The sequence below is a fragment of the Adiantum capillus-veneris genome, chromosome 29, assembly GCF_014529385.1.
Source record: "Adiantum capillus-veneris isolate H3 chromosome 29, ASM1452938v2, whole genome shotgun sequence".
Lineage (NCBI taxonomy): Eukaryota > Viridiplantae > Streptophyta > Polypodiopsida > Polypodiales > Pteridaceae > Adiantum > Adiantum capillus-veneris.
The window spans coordinates 124140948-124157546 of record NC_140959.1 but is presented as its reverse complement, the minus strand read 5'-3'; the positions used below and the strand labels follow the sequence as shown (position 1 = coordinate 124157546).

The 16599-nt window shown below is 45.4% G+C and overlaps 1 protein-coding gene across 2 annotated transcripts in view; it reads right to left on the bottom strand.

Annotated features, from left to right (window-relative positions):
- The window catches only part of LOC147419883 (uncharacterized), a 45415-nt gene extending 30059 nt beyond the window's left edge, over positions 1 to 15356 (bottom strand). Inside the window, exon 1 of one of the 2 annotated variants that reach the window (XM_086505300.1) lies at positions 14671 to 15356. In XM_086505300.1, the coding sequence (XP_086361426.1) occupies positions 14671 to 15315 (645 nt within the window). In that variant the 5' untranslated portion in view covers positions 15316 to 15356. The remainder of the gene's footprint in view (positions 1 to 14670) is intronic. The other variant, XM_086505301.1, reaches the window with a different exon arrangement.
- Positions 15357 to 16599: the final 1243 nt, after the last annotated feature.

Below are 16599 nucleotides of genomic sequence, written 5' to 3'. Positions count from 1 at the left end.
CCAACGTTTTTGGACCTCCTTTGCGGGGATTCCCATCAGATTCCATCGCCAAACATCCCCCTTCATTGGCGTTTTCATTCCCAGCAGATCAGCCTTATCCGTGGAGTTTTCCCGCGACCAAACCATCTCAGCCTTAGCGTTTTTGTTCCAGCAAAACTCAGCCTTTTTTGCAGCATCTCACTAACGCTAGGAACTGCATCAGATTCAGCGTTTTGGGATCTCAAGGCCTCAGCATTTCAGCGCTTTGCAAGCATGGAAAACACTGCTGATCCAGCGTTTTTCAGCATGCAACAGTAGCATTAAAACGCAGCCTAGACAGTCAGCAACATCAGCGTTTTCACCCTCAGCATGACCCCCGACCAAGACAGTCATTTTCAGCCATGAAACAGTAAGAAAAACAGTCATTTCAGCCCCGACACAGCCACCGAATTCAGCCCATAGAAGATCACAGTTTTCAGCCACGAAGTCACCGTCGTCGTCATCGGCATAGTCCCATTGCATCAGTCCATTGCATTCGCATTGTACACCTTTGTGCAATCAAAGTAGACCACTCACGCCGACGAGAGTGGGGCCTTCAGAGGAGGGTTTTACAACCTCTCGGTGTCGTATCTCTTCTCTCTCCTTCTCTCAGTCTCATTCACTTACACGCACAATATCCACTCACTTTGTTCGTGACCACAGCACTCTACAAGACGGAAAGCTCTCTCTTTCCCTAAGAACTAAAAGGAACCTTGAGCAATAAAGATCACTAATCTTGAGAAAATACAACATTCATTCCGCTGCACCTTACACCAAGGGGCACAGATGGTCCCTACTACAGTGCCCATGCTACAGATGCTTCCCTATGACAATTTGGGGCCAATAGAGAAGCCAAAACCATACAAAGAAGGAGGTGCAGCAGTGAAGTTCAGCACCTTTAGTGGCTTCGAGGATAAAGCAAAGGCTCTTACTTTCCTCCAACAGTTTGATACAACTTATGCAGGAGGGAATTTTGCGGAGGCCTCTAAAGTAAGAAAAGCTGCCACTTTCTTAAAGGACAATGCGCTCACATGGTGGACGATATTGTTAATGCAAGGACACGCACCCCCCACTTGGGTTTACGTCAAGCAAATGTTTGCATCTGCTTGGCTGTCAAATGAATTTGAAGCGGACGTGATGACAGATTGACACCAGCTTACTTCGGCTACATGCAAGAGCTTGCTGGAGTACAATAGGAGGTTCTGTAAAGCGTTACTCTCAGTGATCTCCTACAGATTTGTGCCATTGACAAAGCAGATAGAGAAGTACTGTCGTGGGTTACCTAAAGGGCTTCGCGATTACTGTACCAAGAACAGAGTGGCTACCCTCACTCAGCTTATGGAAGTTGCTAACACTAGTCTTGCCTTGTTGAAAGGAGAAGACAGTGGGTTTCGGAGCAATGAGAAAGGAGGGCAGCAAAAGAAAAATTCAGCAAAGCAGCCCTTTACGAGAGCGGCTCCGGAAGCGTCCCAGGAGCCAGCTAGGTTCAATAAAGGCAAAGGTTCAGCCGAGACTTCTAGAGCGTAGGCAAGGAAGCACAAAAGGAAGCCTTTTATGCGTAAGACGCCCGAGGAAAAGGTCTTGATGGCTGAAAACAAGTGCTTTATATGCAAGCAGACTGGTCATTTTGCAACCACAAAAGAAAAGGCCAGCTAACTCAGATGACAAAGAGGACAGGAAAGGAAAGAAGCCTATGCCCTCGACAAGTTTAGTGCCAGACATGTTGGGCGACAGGCCTAGTACAGATGCCCATGAGCTATGCAGACCGTGGGGTAAAGTTAGAGACCAGATGGCACTTATCTTCTTTGATCCAGGTGCCAAAGCGAACTTTATTACGCTAGAATTAGCTATGAAGCTGGGCATCAGAGCTGAAGAGATGGGGTATACCGCAGAGGCAGGATTGGCATGTCCTGGCCACTCAGAGTGCGTTACTCCCATCATTGGAAAGCTGCGTCTGCATATTCAGTCGTATGTGGACACAGAAGAGTTCTACATCATGCCGCTGGAAGGATGTGATGTCTTGTTGGGGATCCCGTGGATGTTCCGAATGCATGGAGTCTTGGATGCCTACAACAAAAAGATCACTGTACAGCATAGGGGCAAAACTCACATCTTGGATGTAAAGCTAATAGGAGAGTCAGTCCCTATTGTATTTGCTTCTGCTATACTTCTGTAATAAAGAATCATCTTTCTGCGTACTTGGTTTTTGCACGTGATGTTTTAGATAGTTGCCAATCAAATTTATCTGTGTTAGATAAAGACAGGCTAGCATTTTTGCAAAAGTTTAATGGCTGTTTTTCTGATTCATTTCTGTCTCAACTACCGCCGGAGAGGCCCGAGGATCATGCGATTGATTTCGTGCCAGGTTGTAGCCCACCAAATAGGCCACCGTATAGGGTTAGTGAGGCGCAGGGGAAAGAGATTATGAGCCAAGTGGAGGAGCTCTTAGAGAAAGGGTTGATTCAGCCTAGCTCGTCACCCTATTGCTCTCCAGTGCTCTTAGTACAGAAAAAGGATGGCTCGTGGCGCATGTGTATTGACTACCGTGCATTGAATAAGAATACCATCAAGAATAGGTTTCCTATTCCAAGGATTGATGATATTCTTGACCACCTAGAGGGTGCAGCAGGATCGACCTTAAAAGTGGGTACCATCAGATTCGAATTAGGCCTGAGGATGTGCATAAGACTGTGTTTAGAACGACATTTGGTCTCTACGAGTTCTTAGTGATGCCATTTGGTCTTACGAATGCTACTGCTACGTTCAATAGGATCATGGATATGTTCTTCCGTCCATATCAGAACTTTGTTGGCACATTCTTTGATGACATGATAGTCTACTCGAAGAATGAAAAGGAGCATAGGCATCACTTGACCATTGTGTTCAAAGAGTTGCGCAGGAACAGATTGCTCATCAATGGCAAGAAAAGCGAGTTCTTCTTGGAAGAGATCTTGAAACCGGCCCGTAGGGCGGTAGGCGTTGGCTTTCACCCGAAATTCTTTACTTTAGACACACACAAAGTACTTTGCAAAGGTAACCTGTAACGGGAATTAACACTTAATCACACACACGGCTCGGAAGCTAGAATGCTCCGAGCAGACACCGACAACCTGTAGGCCCCAAAATTGGCGCCCCTTTCGGTATTTCTTTATTCTTTATGAGGGTAAATTACAAGGTAAGGTCCTGGGAATCCTTCACGCGTATCCACCTAGATACCATTCGATTTGGCCAAATTTCGGCAACATAACAACCCCGAAACTTGCGCGAAACCAATTCCCTTGCTAGAACTCACTTGCATTGGCGTATACCCTCTGATTCCTGCCCAAAAACAGTAAATTCAGCACGCTGTATTTATTGGTTTTTGCCCTGTTTTCAGCCCCAAACAGTCCCCTAACTGTCCTCTGCCAGAGGGGCACGATTCCCAAGTGTCCTGGCGTCCGTATGGCTGAAAAACAGTCAAATTACAGCACATACACAGCGCTGATTTTGCACCTGTATGGTGAGGTTATGACCCTCACCAGTGTCTGCTTTGGAGTAGCAATTAGCTACGCCTGTTCCTGCTCAAGGAGGCTCTTGCCTCAGCACGAAAGCATGAACCCACACAGCTGTACATCAGTCAAATGAGGAGCCCTCTTGTGGGGCATCACATAACTGCACGTAGGGGAGAGAGAGAGCAGTGTGTAGCGTGCAGGGCATCACTCCTGGCACCACACTGTACATGAGAGGGAAAGGAAGCACTCCATAGCTCTTAACCTGTGACAAAAGCTAAAATGAGGCCTTTCCCAGCTTAAAAATCAGCGCCCATTTTTCTATAGGAGGAAAGTCCATGAAAAACTGACACTTGGCGCATTTTCAAGCATTTTCCCGTTTCGGGTTTGCCGCTTAAAAATATCTTGACCGGTTGCCCAGTTGACTTCGCGGCAGAGTTGTAAAATGTTCCCCTAGTCATACCAGAGGTAATGACGCGAACACATTTCACGGCCCAAAATAGCAGTTCCCTAAATTTTAGGAGATGCTTCCGTTGGGCTCCCACTGGTCTTCTGACCATCTATCCTCATTGGAACCGCATCCAAAAGTGCAATGTGGCCCAACTGTCGGATACTTTTAGTTGGTAGTCCCACCTTGACTTTACGCCTTAATTGAGTTCACTTCCTGGTATCCACCAACTTGCTAAGTGCGACGGGGGGACCTATATGATCTTGCTCTGAGCCTAGACATCCTCTTACCATACGAATTCCAGTGCCGACCACTTCCCGTCTGCGGGTGAAACTACCGTTCACAGTGGCCATACAATGTCCGACCGTTTGCTACTTCAAAAAGAGGGTCTCAAAACAAATAAAATAAACCCCATTGGAAAGAAACCAACAACCAAGGTTAGCAGTAGCCACATCCTTGTGACATGGTTAATAACTGCCACGTCCTCGTGACATACCCCCCTCTTGAAATCGCAAACGTCCTCGATTGCATACCATAAGCACACGCCACTGATGATCTTGTGTTATTAACACCCTTTTATCATCGCATGTATCTGCAAGAAAGGTCGTAACATACATGGATACAAATGACTTAATGAGACCTTCATACTTTTGCCATTTCCATCTATGGCACTGAATTCATATGTACATTTGATGTACTAGCTCTATCATTACCCCTCCTTTGCACACGTTGGGTTGGGGCATAAGTAGGCTGTAACCCAAAGGCTTCAAGGTAAAGCTGCAATACATTTGGTGACTCTGACAGTTCATGCTCTTCCATCCACTTTGCATCCATAGGCGGATAGTTCTTGAACTTCACCAAATAGCGTCTTGCAACTTGTCCTTCAACTTTTCTGTCCTTATGTGCCAAAACTTGCTCAGGTACCAGGATCTCATCAAGTTCCTCAACTTCTGGCTGATCCTCAACTGGCATATCTTCTGGCACATCACCCACGAAGGGTCTTAGAAGACTCACGTGAAACGCATTATGAATCTTCCATGCATCAGGCAATTTCAGCCTGTAAGCCGCATCGCTGATCTTGTCAAGCACTTGAAAAGGCCCATAGTAACGCATGCTGAGCTTAGGAAACAATCGTTCCTTGCCCTTCATCTTCTTTAACCTTGCCTTTTCGAACCTTAACAGAACCCAATCACCAGGTGATAACAGCAATTCACGACGGTGACGATCAGCAACCTTTTTCTGCTTTGCCTGAGTCTTCTCCAAGGCAACTTTAATTTTCTTATACATCTCATCCATGTTCTCAACATATCGATCTGCCTCAAAGATCTTGTCCTTTGTATGCAAAATGGGAGGAACCTTTTTGCCGCCTTCAACAATCTCAAAAGGTGCTTTGCCAGTAGACGAATGCACCGTATTATTGTACGCATACTCAAGCATAGGCAAATACTGTTCCCACTTGCCTTTATTATCTGACACATAGCATTTCAGCACATCTAAGATAGTAGAATTAGCCTCTTCTGACTGTCCATCAGTTTGTGGATGAAACGAAGACGAAAACTTGAGCGTAGTGCCCATGTTCTCAAACAATCCTCTCCAGAACAAACTGGTCATGCGAGGATCACGATCACTGATAATCGATTGTGGCATACCATGGTACTTAAACACATTGTACATGAACAAGTGTGCCATCTGATCAGATTTTATCTTCTTCCTGACAGGGATAAAATGGGCCTGCTTGCTAAACCTGTAGATAATGGTCCATATACCATCATTCCCTGTTGGCGTCCTTGGAAGATCAAAGATAAACTCCATAGCAATGCTTTCCCATGGCTTATCCGGAATCGGCAGTGGTTGTAACAACCCTGGTGCCTTTTGCCTGTCAAACTTGACCTTTTGGCAAACTATGCATGCTCACACAAAGGCATCCACATCTCTCCTCAAGGTAGGCCAATAGAAGAATGTCTCTACCGCTTTAACTGTCGCATCAATGCCACGATGCCCTGCATACGGTGGGACATGACTCTGTGCCATGACCTTATGTCGCAGTGGCCTAGTGACACAAAGTCTACCATGCATCATCATAAAACCATCTCTAAGGAGGTAGTGCTCGTGATGTTGCCCCTCTTGGAACTGTTCAAAGATCCTTGCAAAATCTTCATCAGCAATATATTGTTCCTTCATGTCATCTAACTCATGATGATAGGGAATTGACACAGCTGAAATTTGTGGCTTTCTTGATAACGCATCAGCCACAACATTCTTCTTGCCTTCCACATGCATAATCTGGAAGTGGAACATGGAAAGAATGTTTGCCCATCGCATATGCTTTTCGGATAACTTTGACTGTGTCAAGAAGTATCGCAAGGTCTGATGATCTGTTTGGACAACAAAATCAGCACCTAAGAGGTAGTGCTTCCAGCTAGAAAGCGCATGAATCACGGCCAAGAGCTCTTTCTCATAGAGTTGCATAGTCCTCTCTGGCCCTTGCAAAATTCGGCTTTCATAAGCTACTACCCGTCCATCTTGCATTAGCACTGCTCCGATGCTACTGCCACACGCGTCACACTGGACCACAAATGACTTCCTGAGATCTGGCAAAACAATAACTGGATCTGAAGTCAACTTTTCCTTTAAGAGACTAAAAGCTGAAATCTCTTTTTGGGTCCATCTGAAAGTGACCTCTTTCTTTTGCAATGCGTGAAGAGGCGATGCTATCTCTGCAAAATTTCTGATAAACCTTCTATAGTAGGAACACAATCCCAAGAAGCTTCTGACATCGTGCACAGTCTTCAAGTCTGGCCATGTCTTGATAGCTTCGACCTTTGCGGGATCCATTCTAACACCATCCTTTGAGACTATGTGGCCCAGAAAGTGGATCTCTTCGAGGAAGAATTCACTTTTCTTAGGATTGACAAGTAACCTGTGACTGCGCAGCTCTTCAAACACAATGGTCAAGTGACGCCTATGCTCCTCTTCATTCTTCGAATACACTATCATGTCATCGAAGAACGTTCCAACAAACTGTTGATGCAAGCGGAATCCGGTCTATCATTCTGTTGAACGTGGCAGGAGCATTTGTTAGCCCAAACGGCATCACTAGAAACTCATAAAGACCAAATGTCGTTCTAAACGCAGTCTTGTGCACATCCTCTGGCCTTATACGAATCTGATGGTACCCACTCTTAAGGTCTATCCTGCTGAAAATTGCAGCACCCTCTAAACGATCGAGAATATCATCAATTCTAGGAATAGGAAACCTATTCTTGATGGTATTCTTATTCAACGCACGGTAATCAATACACATGCGCCATGAGCCATCCTTCTTCTGCACTAGGAGCACTGGGGAGCAAAAGGGTGAAGAACTAGGCTGAATCAGCCCCTTCTCTAATAACTCCTCAACCTGGCCCATAATCTCTTTCTACTGCGCCGCACTAACCCTGTAGGGAGGTCTATTTGGTGGGCTACACCCTGGCACCAAATCTATCCGATGGTCCTCAGGTCTCTCTGGCGGCAATTGCGACGGTAATGAATCAAAAAAACAATCACTAAACTTTTGCAAAAATGCTGACCTTTCTTTATCTAACAGAGATAAATTTGACTGATCACTATCTAAGACATCACGTGCAAAAATCAAGTACACAGAAAGATGATTCTTTATTACAGAAGTGATAGCACAAGCAGATACAATAGGGACTGACTCTCCTTTAAGCTTTACATCCAAGATGTGAGTTTTGCCCCTATGTTGTACAGTGATCTTTTTGTTGTAGGCATCCAAGACTCCATGCACTCGGAACATCCACGGGATCCCCAACAAGGCGTCACAACCTTCCAGCGGCATGATGTAAAACTCTTCAGTGTCCACATACGACTGAATATGCAGACGCAATTTTCCAATGATGGGAGCAACACACTCTGAGTGGCCAAGACATGCCAACCCTGCCTCTGCTGTGTACCCCATCTCTTCAGCTCTGATGCCCAGCTTCATAGCTAACTCAGGTGAGATAAAGTTGGCTTTGGCACCTGGATCAAAGAAGATGAGTGCCGTCTCATCCCTAACTTTACCCCATGCCCTGCATAACTCTGCCTCTGCTGTGTACCCCATCTCTTCAGCTCTAATGCCCAGCTTCATAGCTAACTCAGGTGAGATAAAGTTGGCTTTGGCACCTGGATCAAAGAAGATGAGTGCCGTCTCATCCCTAACTTTACCCCATGCCCTGCATAACTCACTGGCATCTGTGCTGGGCCTGTCACCCACCATGTCTGGCACTAAACCTACCGTGGGTTTTGGCTTCTTGCCTTTCTGGTCTTCTTTATCCTCTGAGTCAGCTGGCCTTTTCCTTTGTGGACAATTGATAGAAAAGTGACCAGGCTGCTTGCATATAAAGCATTTGTTCTCAGCCATTAGGACCTTCTTTTCCTCGAGCGACTTGCGCACAAAAGGCTTCCTTTTCTGTTTCTTTGCCTGCGCTCCGGACATGCCGGCTGAATCCTTGTCTTTGGTGGCCTTTTCTGACCCCTGTGACGCATCAGGAGCCGTTTTCACAAAGGGCTTCTTCGCTGAATTTTTCTTTTGCTGCCCTCCTTTGTCACTACTCGGAAATCCACTGTCCTCTCCTTTCAACAAGGCAAGACCAGTGTTTGCAACTTCCATAAGCTGAGTAAGGGTAGCCACTCTGTTCTTTGTACAGTAATCGCGAAGCCCTTTAGGCAGCCCACAACAGTACTTCTCTATCTGCTCTGTCAATGGCACAAATCTGTAGGAGGTCACTGAGAGTAACGCTTTACAAAACCTCCTATTGTACTCCAGCAAGCTCTTGCACGAAGCTGAAGTAAGCTAGTGCCAATCTGTCAGGACGTCGGCTTCAAATTCATTTGACAGCCAAGCAGATGCAAACATTTGCTTGAAGTAAACCCAAGTGGCGGGTGCCTGTCCTTTCATTAACAAGTCGTCCACCATGTAAGCGCATTGTCCTTTAAGAAAGTGGCAGCTTTCCTGACCTTCGAGGCCTCTGTAAAATTCCCTCCCGCATAAGCTGTATCAAACTGCTTGTAGGCTGGCTGTGGGGATATGCCTCTGATGCTGCATCGTGGAGCATCTCTGTTAGAATCTGGGTGAGCTCATTAACGTCTTCAAAAGGCCAAAATGACCTATGAGACCAAAAGGTTACATGTGGTGAATCTAATACCAGGTCTAGGTACAAAAAGTACAAAGAACTGAAAAGAAAACAGTGGGTATGGGTGGGGTAGAAAGCTCATACAAAGGGAAGACAAAGGGTGAGCTGATACAATGGACCTCTCTCTGGCTGAAGCTACTGGTGACACCGATCTTCATGTGACTAGAAGGCGGGAGTCCGTGCAAGTGTAGTCATCGCCACACAAGCAGCCTCCTTGCTGTCCTTCCCTAAGTACTTATCACTACTTTCCTCCTATTGCTTGCTTTTACTTTGTACTCCGTAGAATCTTTGTCTTTGCCTTTGGATTTGCAATCCTTGGTCAAATGACCACGCTTTCCACATTTGTAACAACGGTACTTCCTCCTCTTTCTGGAATCCGAAGCAGCAAGTGCTTCACTATGTGTTTCCACTGTCTCAAAAATCTGAATTTTGCCTTGAGTTGCCAACACGGCTTCCTCCTCAATGAGAAAAGAGTTGAGATCATCAGATTCCGGCTTTTCCTTCGTGACTTGTAGCCGAAGTGTCCTAGCCAACGTTTCATACTCTTAAGGAAACTTTGTGAGAACCAAAGCAACTAACTGGGTACTCATCAGTGCACTCTTCATAGCCGGTAGTTGATTATGAATAACTTCGGTCTTCATAAGAAATGATTGCATGGAACTTCCTCGGGGAAAGTGTATAGCAAACAACTGTCCAAGAAGGGTGACTTGTTAGGTGCAGCGGAATGATTGTTTGCGCTTTGCTCAAGATGAGTGCTCTGAACTATGCTCAAGGTTCCTTTTGTTCTTATGGAAGGTAGAGCCTTCCGTTCTTAATGAGAGAATGTTATGATCACAAACAAAGTGAATGGACACTGTGTGTGCAAGTGTATGAGACTGAAAGATAGAGAGAGAAGAGAGATACGACACCAGAGACGTTGTAAAACCCTCCTTCGAAGGCCCCACTCTTGTCAGCTAGAGTGGTCTGCTATTGATTGCACAAAGTGGTACAATGACGATGCAATGGACTGATGCAACCTGGGACTATGTCGGTGGATGACGACGACGACTTTAGGGCTGAAATCTGTGGTCTTCTATCTGCTGTCCATAAACACGCTATGGCTGAAAATCTGGGACTGTTTTCAGTGGCTGAAAATGACTGTTTTGGCTGCATTTTTAATGGCTGAAATGAGGTTCTTCTGCATGGGACTAGGGCTGAATCTGCTGCTTCTAATGCATGCTGAAAACGCTGAGCCTTCTGCTGCAAAAGGGGCTGAAAACCAAAAACGCTGGCTGGCTGCTGTAGCGTTAGTAAAACGCTGGGCTATCTAGGAATGACGGCAACACTGTCATGCTGAGATCGCCAAGGCTTGGTGCTTGATGCGGTGGAAATTGCTAGGGACAGAAAACGCTAGGGTAATGAGGGTGTGGGCGATGAGGAAAACCAAAACACCAGGGGTATTGATGAGGTTCTTGCTGAGAAGGTGCCTGTTGAGCAGGAGCTCCTGTTGCCTCTTCTGCCATTTAGTGCTAACTTGGGTTTGCTTATATATTAACTTAGCAAAATTGCCCTACCTACTTTTGTTGGGAAGTCACTTAAAAATAATAAGTGAAAAATGTCAAAAATAAGGAAAATAGGCTATATGCACTGGAAAATTTCCCTAACTGATTCTAATGGATTCTGATGGGAATACTGATGATCATGCTATGTGCAACCAGAGGATATGCATCTATACAGAGTGACTGGGCATGCACGGTCTACGAATAGACTCACAAAAGTGCCAGATCACTTCTAATCTAGACTGACTAGACTGACTGAACCCTGATCATGTTGTAGCTTGTCCACGGACACATAGGGTTGGATGTGTCACGTGACATGACTGCTCGCATCGTAGAATCCCGATCAAACATACCTACGAGCTTGAAAAACATTTCGTTGGCAATCTTCAAGGTCTAAATAGCTGGAGATAGGTCCTTCGTAAGAGATTCCGCAATGGCCGACATTGCCTTTGCATTAGCCGCACCCCAATCGACACACGATTTGAGATATTCGTCGTCTCGAAGGCGACTGTACTTGTTGTGGGGATCCCTCGTGGGACAAGGCTCCGAGCCGTCAACAACATCCCATAAGCCTTTCCGTGAGAACCATAGTCACATAATCAAATTCCAATGAGTGTAGTTATTCCCGTTCAATTTGTCGTTGGAGCTCAAGCAAGGGGGGGCCATGGTGAAGTTTGCAAAATCTAGTAATCTGGCACCTTGCACGAATCCCAAGCCGCAAAATAATCTCCAATCTCCTCGCCTCTTCCAAGCCGTTCATGTCCTCCTCTTCGTCTCCCATTAAGTGTCTTCATAGCGTTTTAAAAACGCTAAGTAACAACAAGGGAAGACCAACTCACTTTCAGGAGGGAAGGAGGGGGTTTGCTGTCAAGTGCGGTGTTTCAAAACGCGGGGGAAAAAAGGGAACAATGCACGTCGTAGGTGTTAGGAGCAACTGGCCGGCAGACAGCGTTTCAAAACACCATGAGGCAAGGGAGGTGTTGTCGCTAGCGAAGGAAGGGCGACACTGTCCACATATAGCAAACATGCTAGCGTTTTAAAACGCAAGCATGACACACTCAATAACCGACAGTAGGGTATGGAAGTGCGGTTCTCCACAGGTGGCGAGTTAAAACGCTGCTGCATGAGAGGGGGGTTCCAAAACGGGAGGCAACGGGTGCTCTCCGGCGCCGGGGGTATGCGTTTTAGAACGCCGATTAGGGGGGAGTGGACACTGGCGACAAGATCTCTTCTTCTCTTCTTTGCTGCTCCTCCACCAAGGGCTCTTCAAGCACCGAGCTTTACCAACAGCTATGATACCATGTCAAAGTCGAAGATGCAAAAGCGTAGAAACCAAGGGGAGTGAGCACGAGAGAGAGAGAGAGAGAGAGAGAGAGAGAGAGGTTCGGCTGTCAGTAGAACCTCAGGCATCCTAGCGTTTTCTCAAGAGAAGACCAGCGTTTTCATCAAGAAGACCAGCGTTTCAGTTTTCAGCCCTTAGCCTCGCGAGAACCTGCAGGGTCTGTTGCATATCCTCGCCGTCACGACCCCAACACCCAGATCAGCCTAGAGTTTTCAGTTTCCAACACAAACCAGCCAGCATTTTGCAGATTCAACCCAGATCAGCCAGCATTTTCTGTTCTCAGCCTTTAAGCAGTCAGCGCTTTTGCAGTCCTCGGCCTTGCAAGCCTCGACGGTAGCAAATCAACCCTTGCCTTGTAGCAATAGCAGATCCACAATAGTAGATCTCAGCATTTTCAGATTTCAGCCATTGTCGTCGACATTGTCATTGTCGTCAACATTATCGTCGTCGTCAAGTACCACAACATCTAGAAGCATTGTACCAAACTTTGTGCAATCTAAAACAAATACCTCTCTAGCAATAGAGGGGGGCCTTTGGAGGGGGATTTGGCATAGTTACCCGGAACGCGGAACGGGAACGGCAACGGGATCCCTGCGGAACGGGGGAACGGCTAGGGGTCTGAAACGGGAACGTCGCGGAACGGGAGGTATAAAAAACACCCAAATAGTGCAATTTTTAGCTCCTTGTGTTTAAATACAAGGAGTATTAGAGTGCTTTGACTCTAATACTCACAAAAAACTCGTTTTGAAGACCATTCAACCTTGCTATGACTAGATGATGAGAGAGAGAGAGAGAGAGAGAGAGGGAGAGATTTGAGAGAGTGGGAGGGAGAGGAAGAGAGCTTGAAGGCTGGAAGCCTTGAGCCTTGAGAGAGTGAGTCTTGAGAGGGAGAGATCTTGAGAGTGAGAGGGAGAGAGCTTGAGCCTTGAGGATTAGCTTGTGAAGAGAAAGGGGGAGGGGGGTGCATTTTATGAGTCCTTGAGGCCTTGCACACTTTCAAAAGAAGCCCAAACATTTACTTCAATTTTTTCAATTTTTGCCAAATTTGTTTGTAGCCGTTGGCCGTTCCAGGGGCATTCTAGAACGGTCCGGGGGCGTTTCGGAACGTTCCGGAACGGCCGTTCCAGTTTGCATTGGCCACCCGGAACGTCAGACATTCCGGGACGTTCCGGAACGTTCGGGAAGGGAACTGCCCCCCGGAACGCCGGAACGGGGGCTAGGGGGCGTTCCCCGGTAACTATGGGATTTGGGACCCCATCTGGTGTCCTCTCTCTCTCTCTCTCTCTCTCTCTCTCTCTCTCTCTCTCAAGTTGTATTCCACTCTTGTTTTGGTCATTGCACATTCTCTCATTATGTCAAGGAAGGCTCTCCCTTCCCATCAATAAAAGGAACCTTGAGCACCCACTAAACACTCATCTTGAGCCATACATATTACACCATCATTCACTTCCACTGCACACTACACACAAAGTTTGGTACAATGGTTCTAAATGTTGTGATGCTTGACGATGATGATGTCAACGACGTTGTCGAGGGTAATGGCAAGCATCTGCACCAAGTACCCATTAGCATCTCAACGTCTCATCATTTGGCATCATTGTATCAGCATTTGTGCAAGTAATAAAGCAAGTACTTGCTCTGCTAACAGAGCAAGGGGGCCCTTGAGGGTGGTTGGGACCCAACATAAGGTGTCGTCTCTCTTTTCTCTCTCTTTGCGTCTCTCTTGTTCATCGTGTTCAGTTCAATTTCTCTTTGTGGTTTTGAGTTGTGGAGTTTGGTGATTCTTTGTCTTCTCCTCCTCCTCCTCCTCCTCCTCCTTAGTGTTTTAGATTTAGTTCTTTGTAACTCTGTAATTTCCGTACTCAGACATGGTATCAGATTCACCAATTGTAACTTTTTGGTCTCATAGGCCATTTTGGCCTTTTGAAGATGTTAATATAACATTTCATTTCATTCTCTCTCTCTCTCTCTCTCTCTCTCTCTCTCTCTCTCTCTCTCTCTCTCCGCTTCTGCACAAGCACACTTTCACATGGTATCAGTCACCTAGACTGGCCCCAGCATTTTTGCTTGGGGATTGTGTTTTTTGCCAAGAGGAGAGCACTTCCGGCCTATTGAGATTTACCCGCTTCTGATCTAGCCAATTTACTCTCCTTGTGCCTGTTCAGCATCTAGTGCCTTTACCAGACGAGGTTTTCATTTTTGGCACTACTAACCATACAAGAATGCCAATAACCATGAAGCAACTGACCATGAAACTCTAACAGCTTCCACCAATTCAACCGTCGCGTTCCCTTCCTATTGTCTGGTTCTTTCACTTGATGAAAGCAATTGAACCAGAAAGAGCAGAATACCTTGATAGAGGGCTAGCGTTCCTTGGGTTCTCATGAGATTGTCAAGTGCAACTAGAGAATGGTGGGGCACAACCACATCTTGACATCTAGTGAAACCAAGCTTGGTCATGCGATTGCTTCACCATTAGACTACATTTAAAGCTCAGATGTCTTTACCTTGTTAAACTTGTCTACTAACACTCCTCACACCAACACCTTCTTTTTCCTCTGTATAAAGGGGAATGCACACTCACTGCTGTGGTCTTAACATAGCTACCAAGTAAGTCAAAAGAAATAGCATCAACAATCAAAGCACAAATGGAGACATATACCAACTCATGAGTCAGCTGGTCCGGTCTGATGCCAGCTGCCTCCATGTCAAGCAGACCTTTTGATATTTCATCCACCTGTCCGTGATCTGCATACAATGTGAAGAGAGCATTGTAGAATGCAGTATCACGAGGAATGTTATTTTCCTGCATCTGCTTCTGGAGGGCTGCAATCTCTTCTTTTCTTTGCTTCTTGGCAAGGAGTCTTACTAAAGTGGTGCAAAGTTTCGAGAGGACAGGAGCATTATCACCCGCTGATTCGCTCTCATGCAACAGCCTGTGCCAAAGAGGACTTTTTTGCTTGAAGGTGTAGAAGACTCGAACAGAACTACTCCAGCTTCGGGAGCCGACATCAGCAATGAGAACGTTCCAGTCTTCTGCAGTGAGGAGCGGCAGCCATGGATCTAGAATGACCGGCACCTCTGCAGAGGAGGCAGAAAGGAGCTGAGAGAGAAGAGGGGAGAGGTGCGAGAAGCGCTTTGGGACTGACGCTGAGCTGCTCAACTGAGAGTCGACAGTGCATGGAATGGAAGTGGAAGCAGCAAGCATCGACATTGTCGACTTGGAAAGAGGAGGCTTCCAGGCAAAGAAGAAGCTGCAGTTGACGCCATGGCCACACCAAGCTTGGTTGATCAACGAGCTCGCCATCTCCTTCCCCCCTCTCTTTAGGAAGCTAGATATATAGTGGAGACATTAGCATATGTTCCTCGAGGTTTTTATACATGAAATTTCATGTTCAAATGAATATAAACATGATACAAATCAACCTCATCAATTGGTGTAAATGTAGATCACAAATCTATCTTTATGTGAAACGACAATGTTTTGCAACTTCCAAGAGTATGCATATGACATAAGAAAGAGAGTATGATTGCATACCAATGCATGAAGCTTGGTCCTATATAGTAGATGATTGCCCTATCATCTCACTTTCCTTGGAGAAATAGGTGTTTTTGAAACAACTTGTCTTAAGAATGACCAAAGCAATTCCTTCCTATTCCATTTAGACTCTTCAAAGCATTTCCTTCTTGATTTCTCAATCAAGTACATGGTGTTCTTTGGAAGTTATACCTTCCACTTACAACATGTTTTATCATTTGTAAGGTATTTATCTATTATAAAACAGATGCAATGCTATAACTTTAAAGAATTTACACTAAATGTAAAGATTAATAACCCGCATTGGGTTGATCCAAAGTAGGAATTTGTTGCGACATTTGTGCAAGAATGCTTTCATCGGTGGGGACACTACTTTGACTAGTCTCGTAATCATGCATGGCTCTAGTCCTCTTCAGGGAGACCTCCTTCACTAAATGAAAGCTCAAACGTGTCCTTTTTGAAGCCATATCTACTATTCTTTTTTTTTGTTAGCTCAATAGATTTTTTCCTATCATAGTGAGTTTGAGTATATTCTCTAAATCTAGAGAGGGTTTTGACAGGGTCTTTGAATCTAAGTAGCTTTGTGAGACTTGATGGCCTTTTATAGTTTTCTGTCGGTAAGCTCGGGCCAAGTTGAAGCTGGCCCTAAGCTTCTCTAGCACCCCCTATTGCTACATTTGGCCTATACATGACTTGTTATCACTCCCTAGTACCTGCCCAACTTGAAAATGAAGCCATGCTATCTTGGTTGCATTCCCTACTTTAACTTAGAATAACAGCCCCATGTGATCAGGGCCATGTGTTTATGATATCTACTAAGGTCTCAAATTATGTATATATCAATTTTTTTAATTTCTAGAGGTTATTTAGGGCTCGAGCTACGCTTGATTTTGATTCAAAAAATTCTTAGCTAAGGTAATATTGCGCTTAAGATTCAAGAAATAACAAGTGCGATTACTTTTATGATGAGGATTTAACAATTTTTGAACCTAATATTTTTAAATAGGATCAGAACACATTTTTCTTATATAACGATGGAAACCTTACAATGAT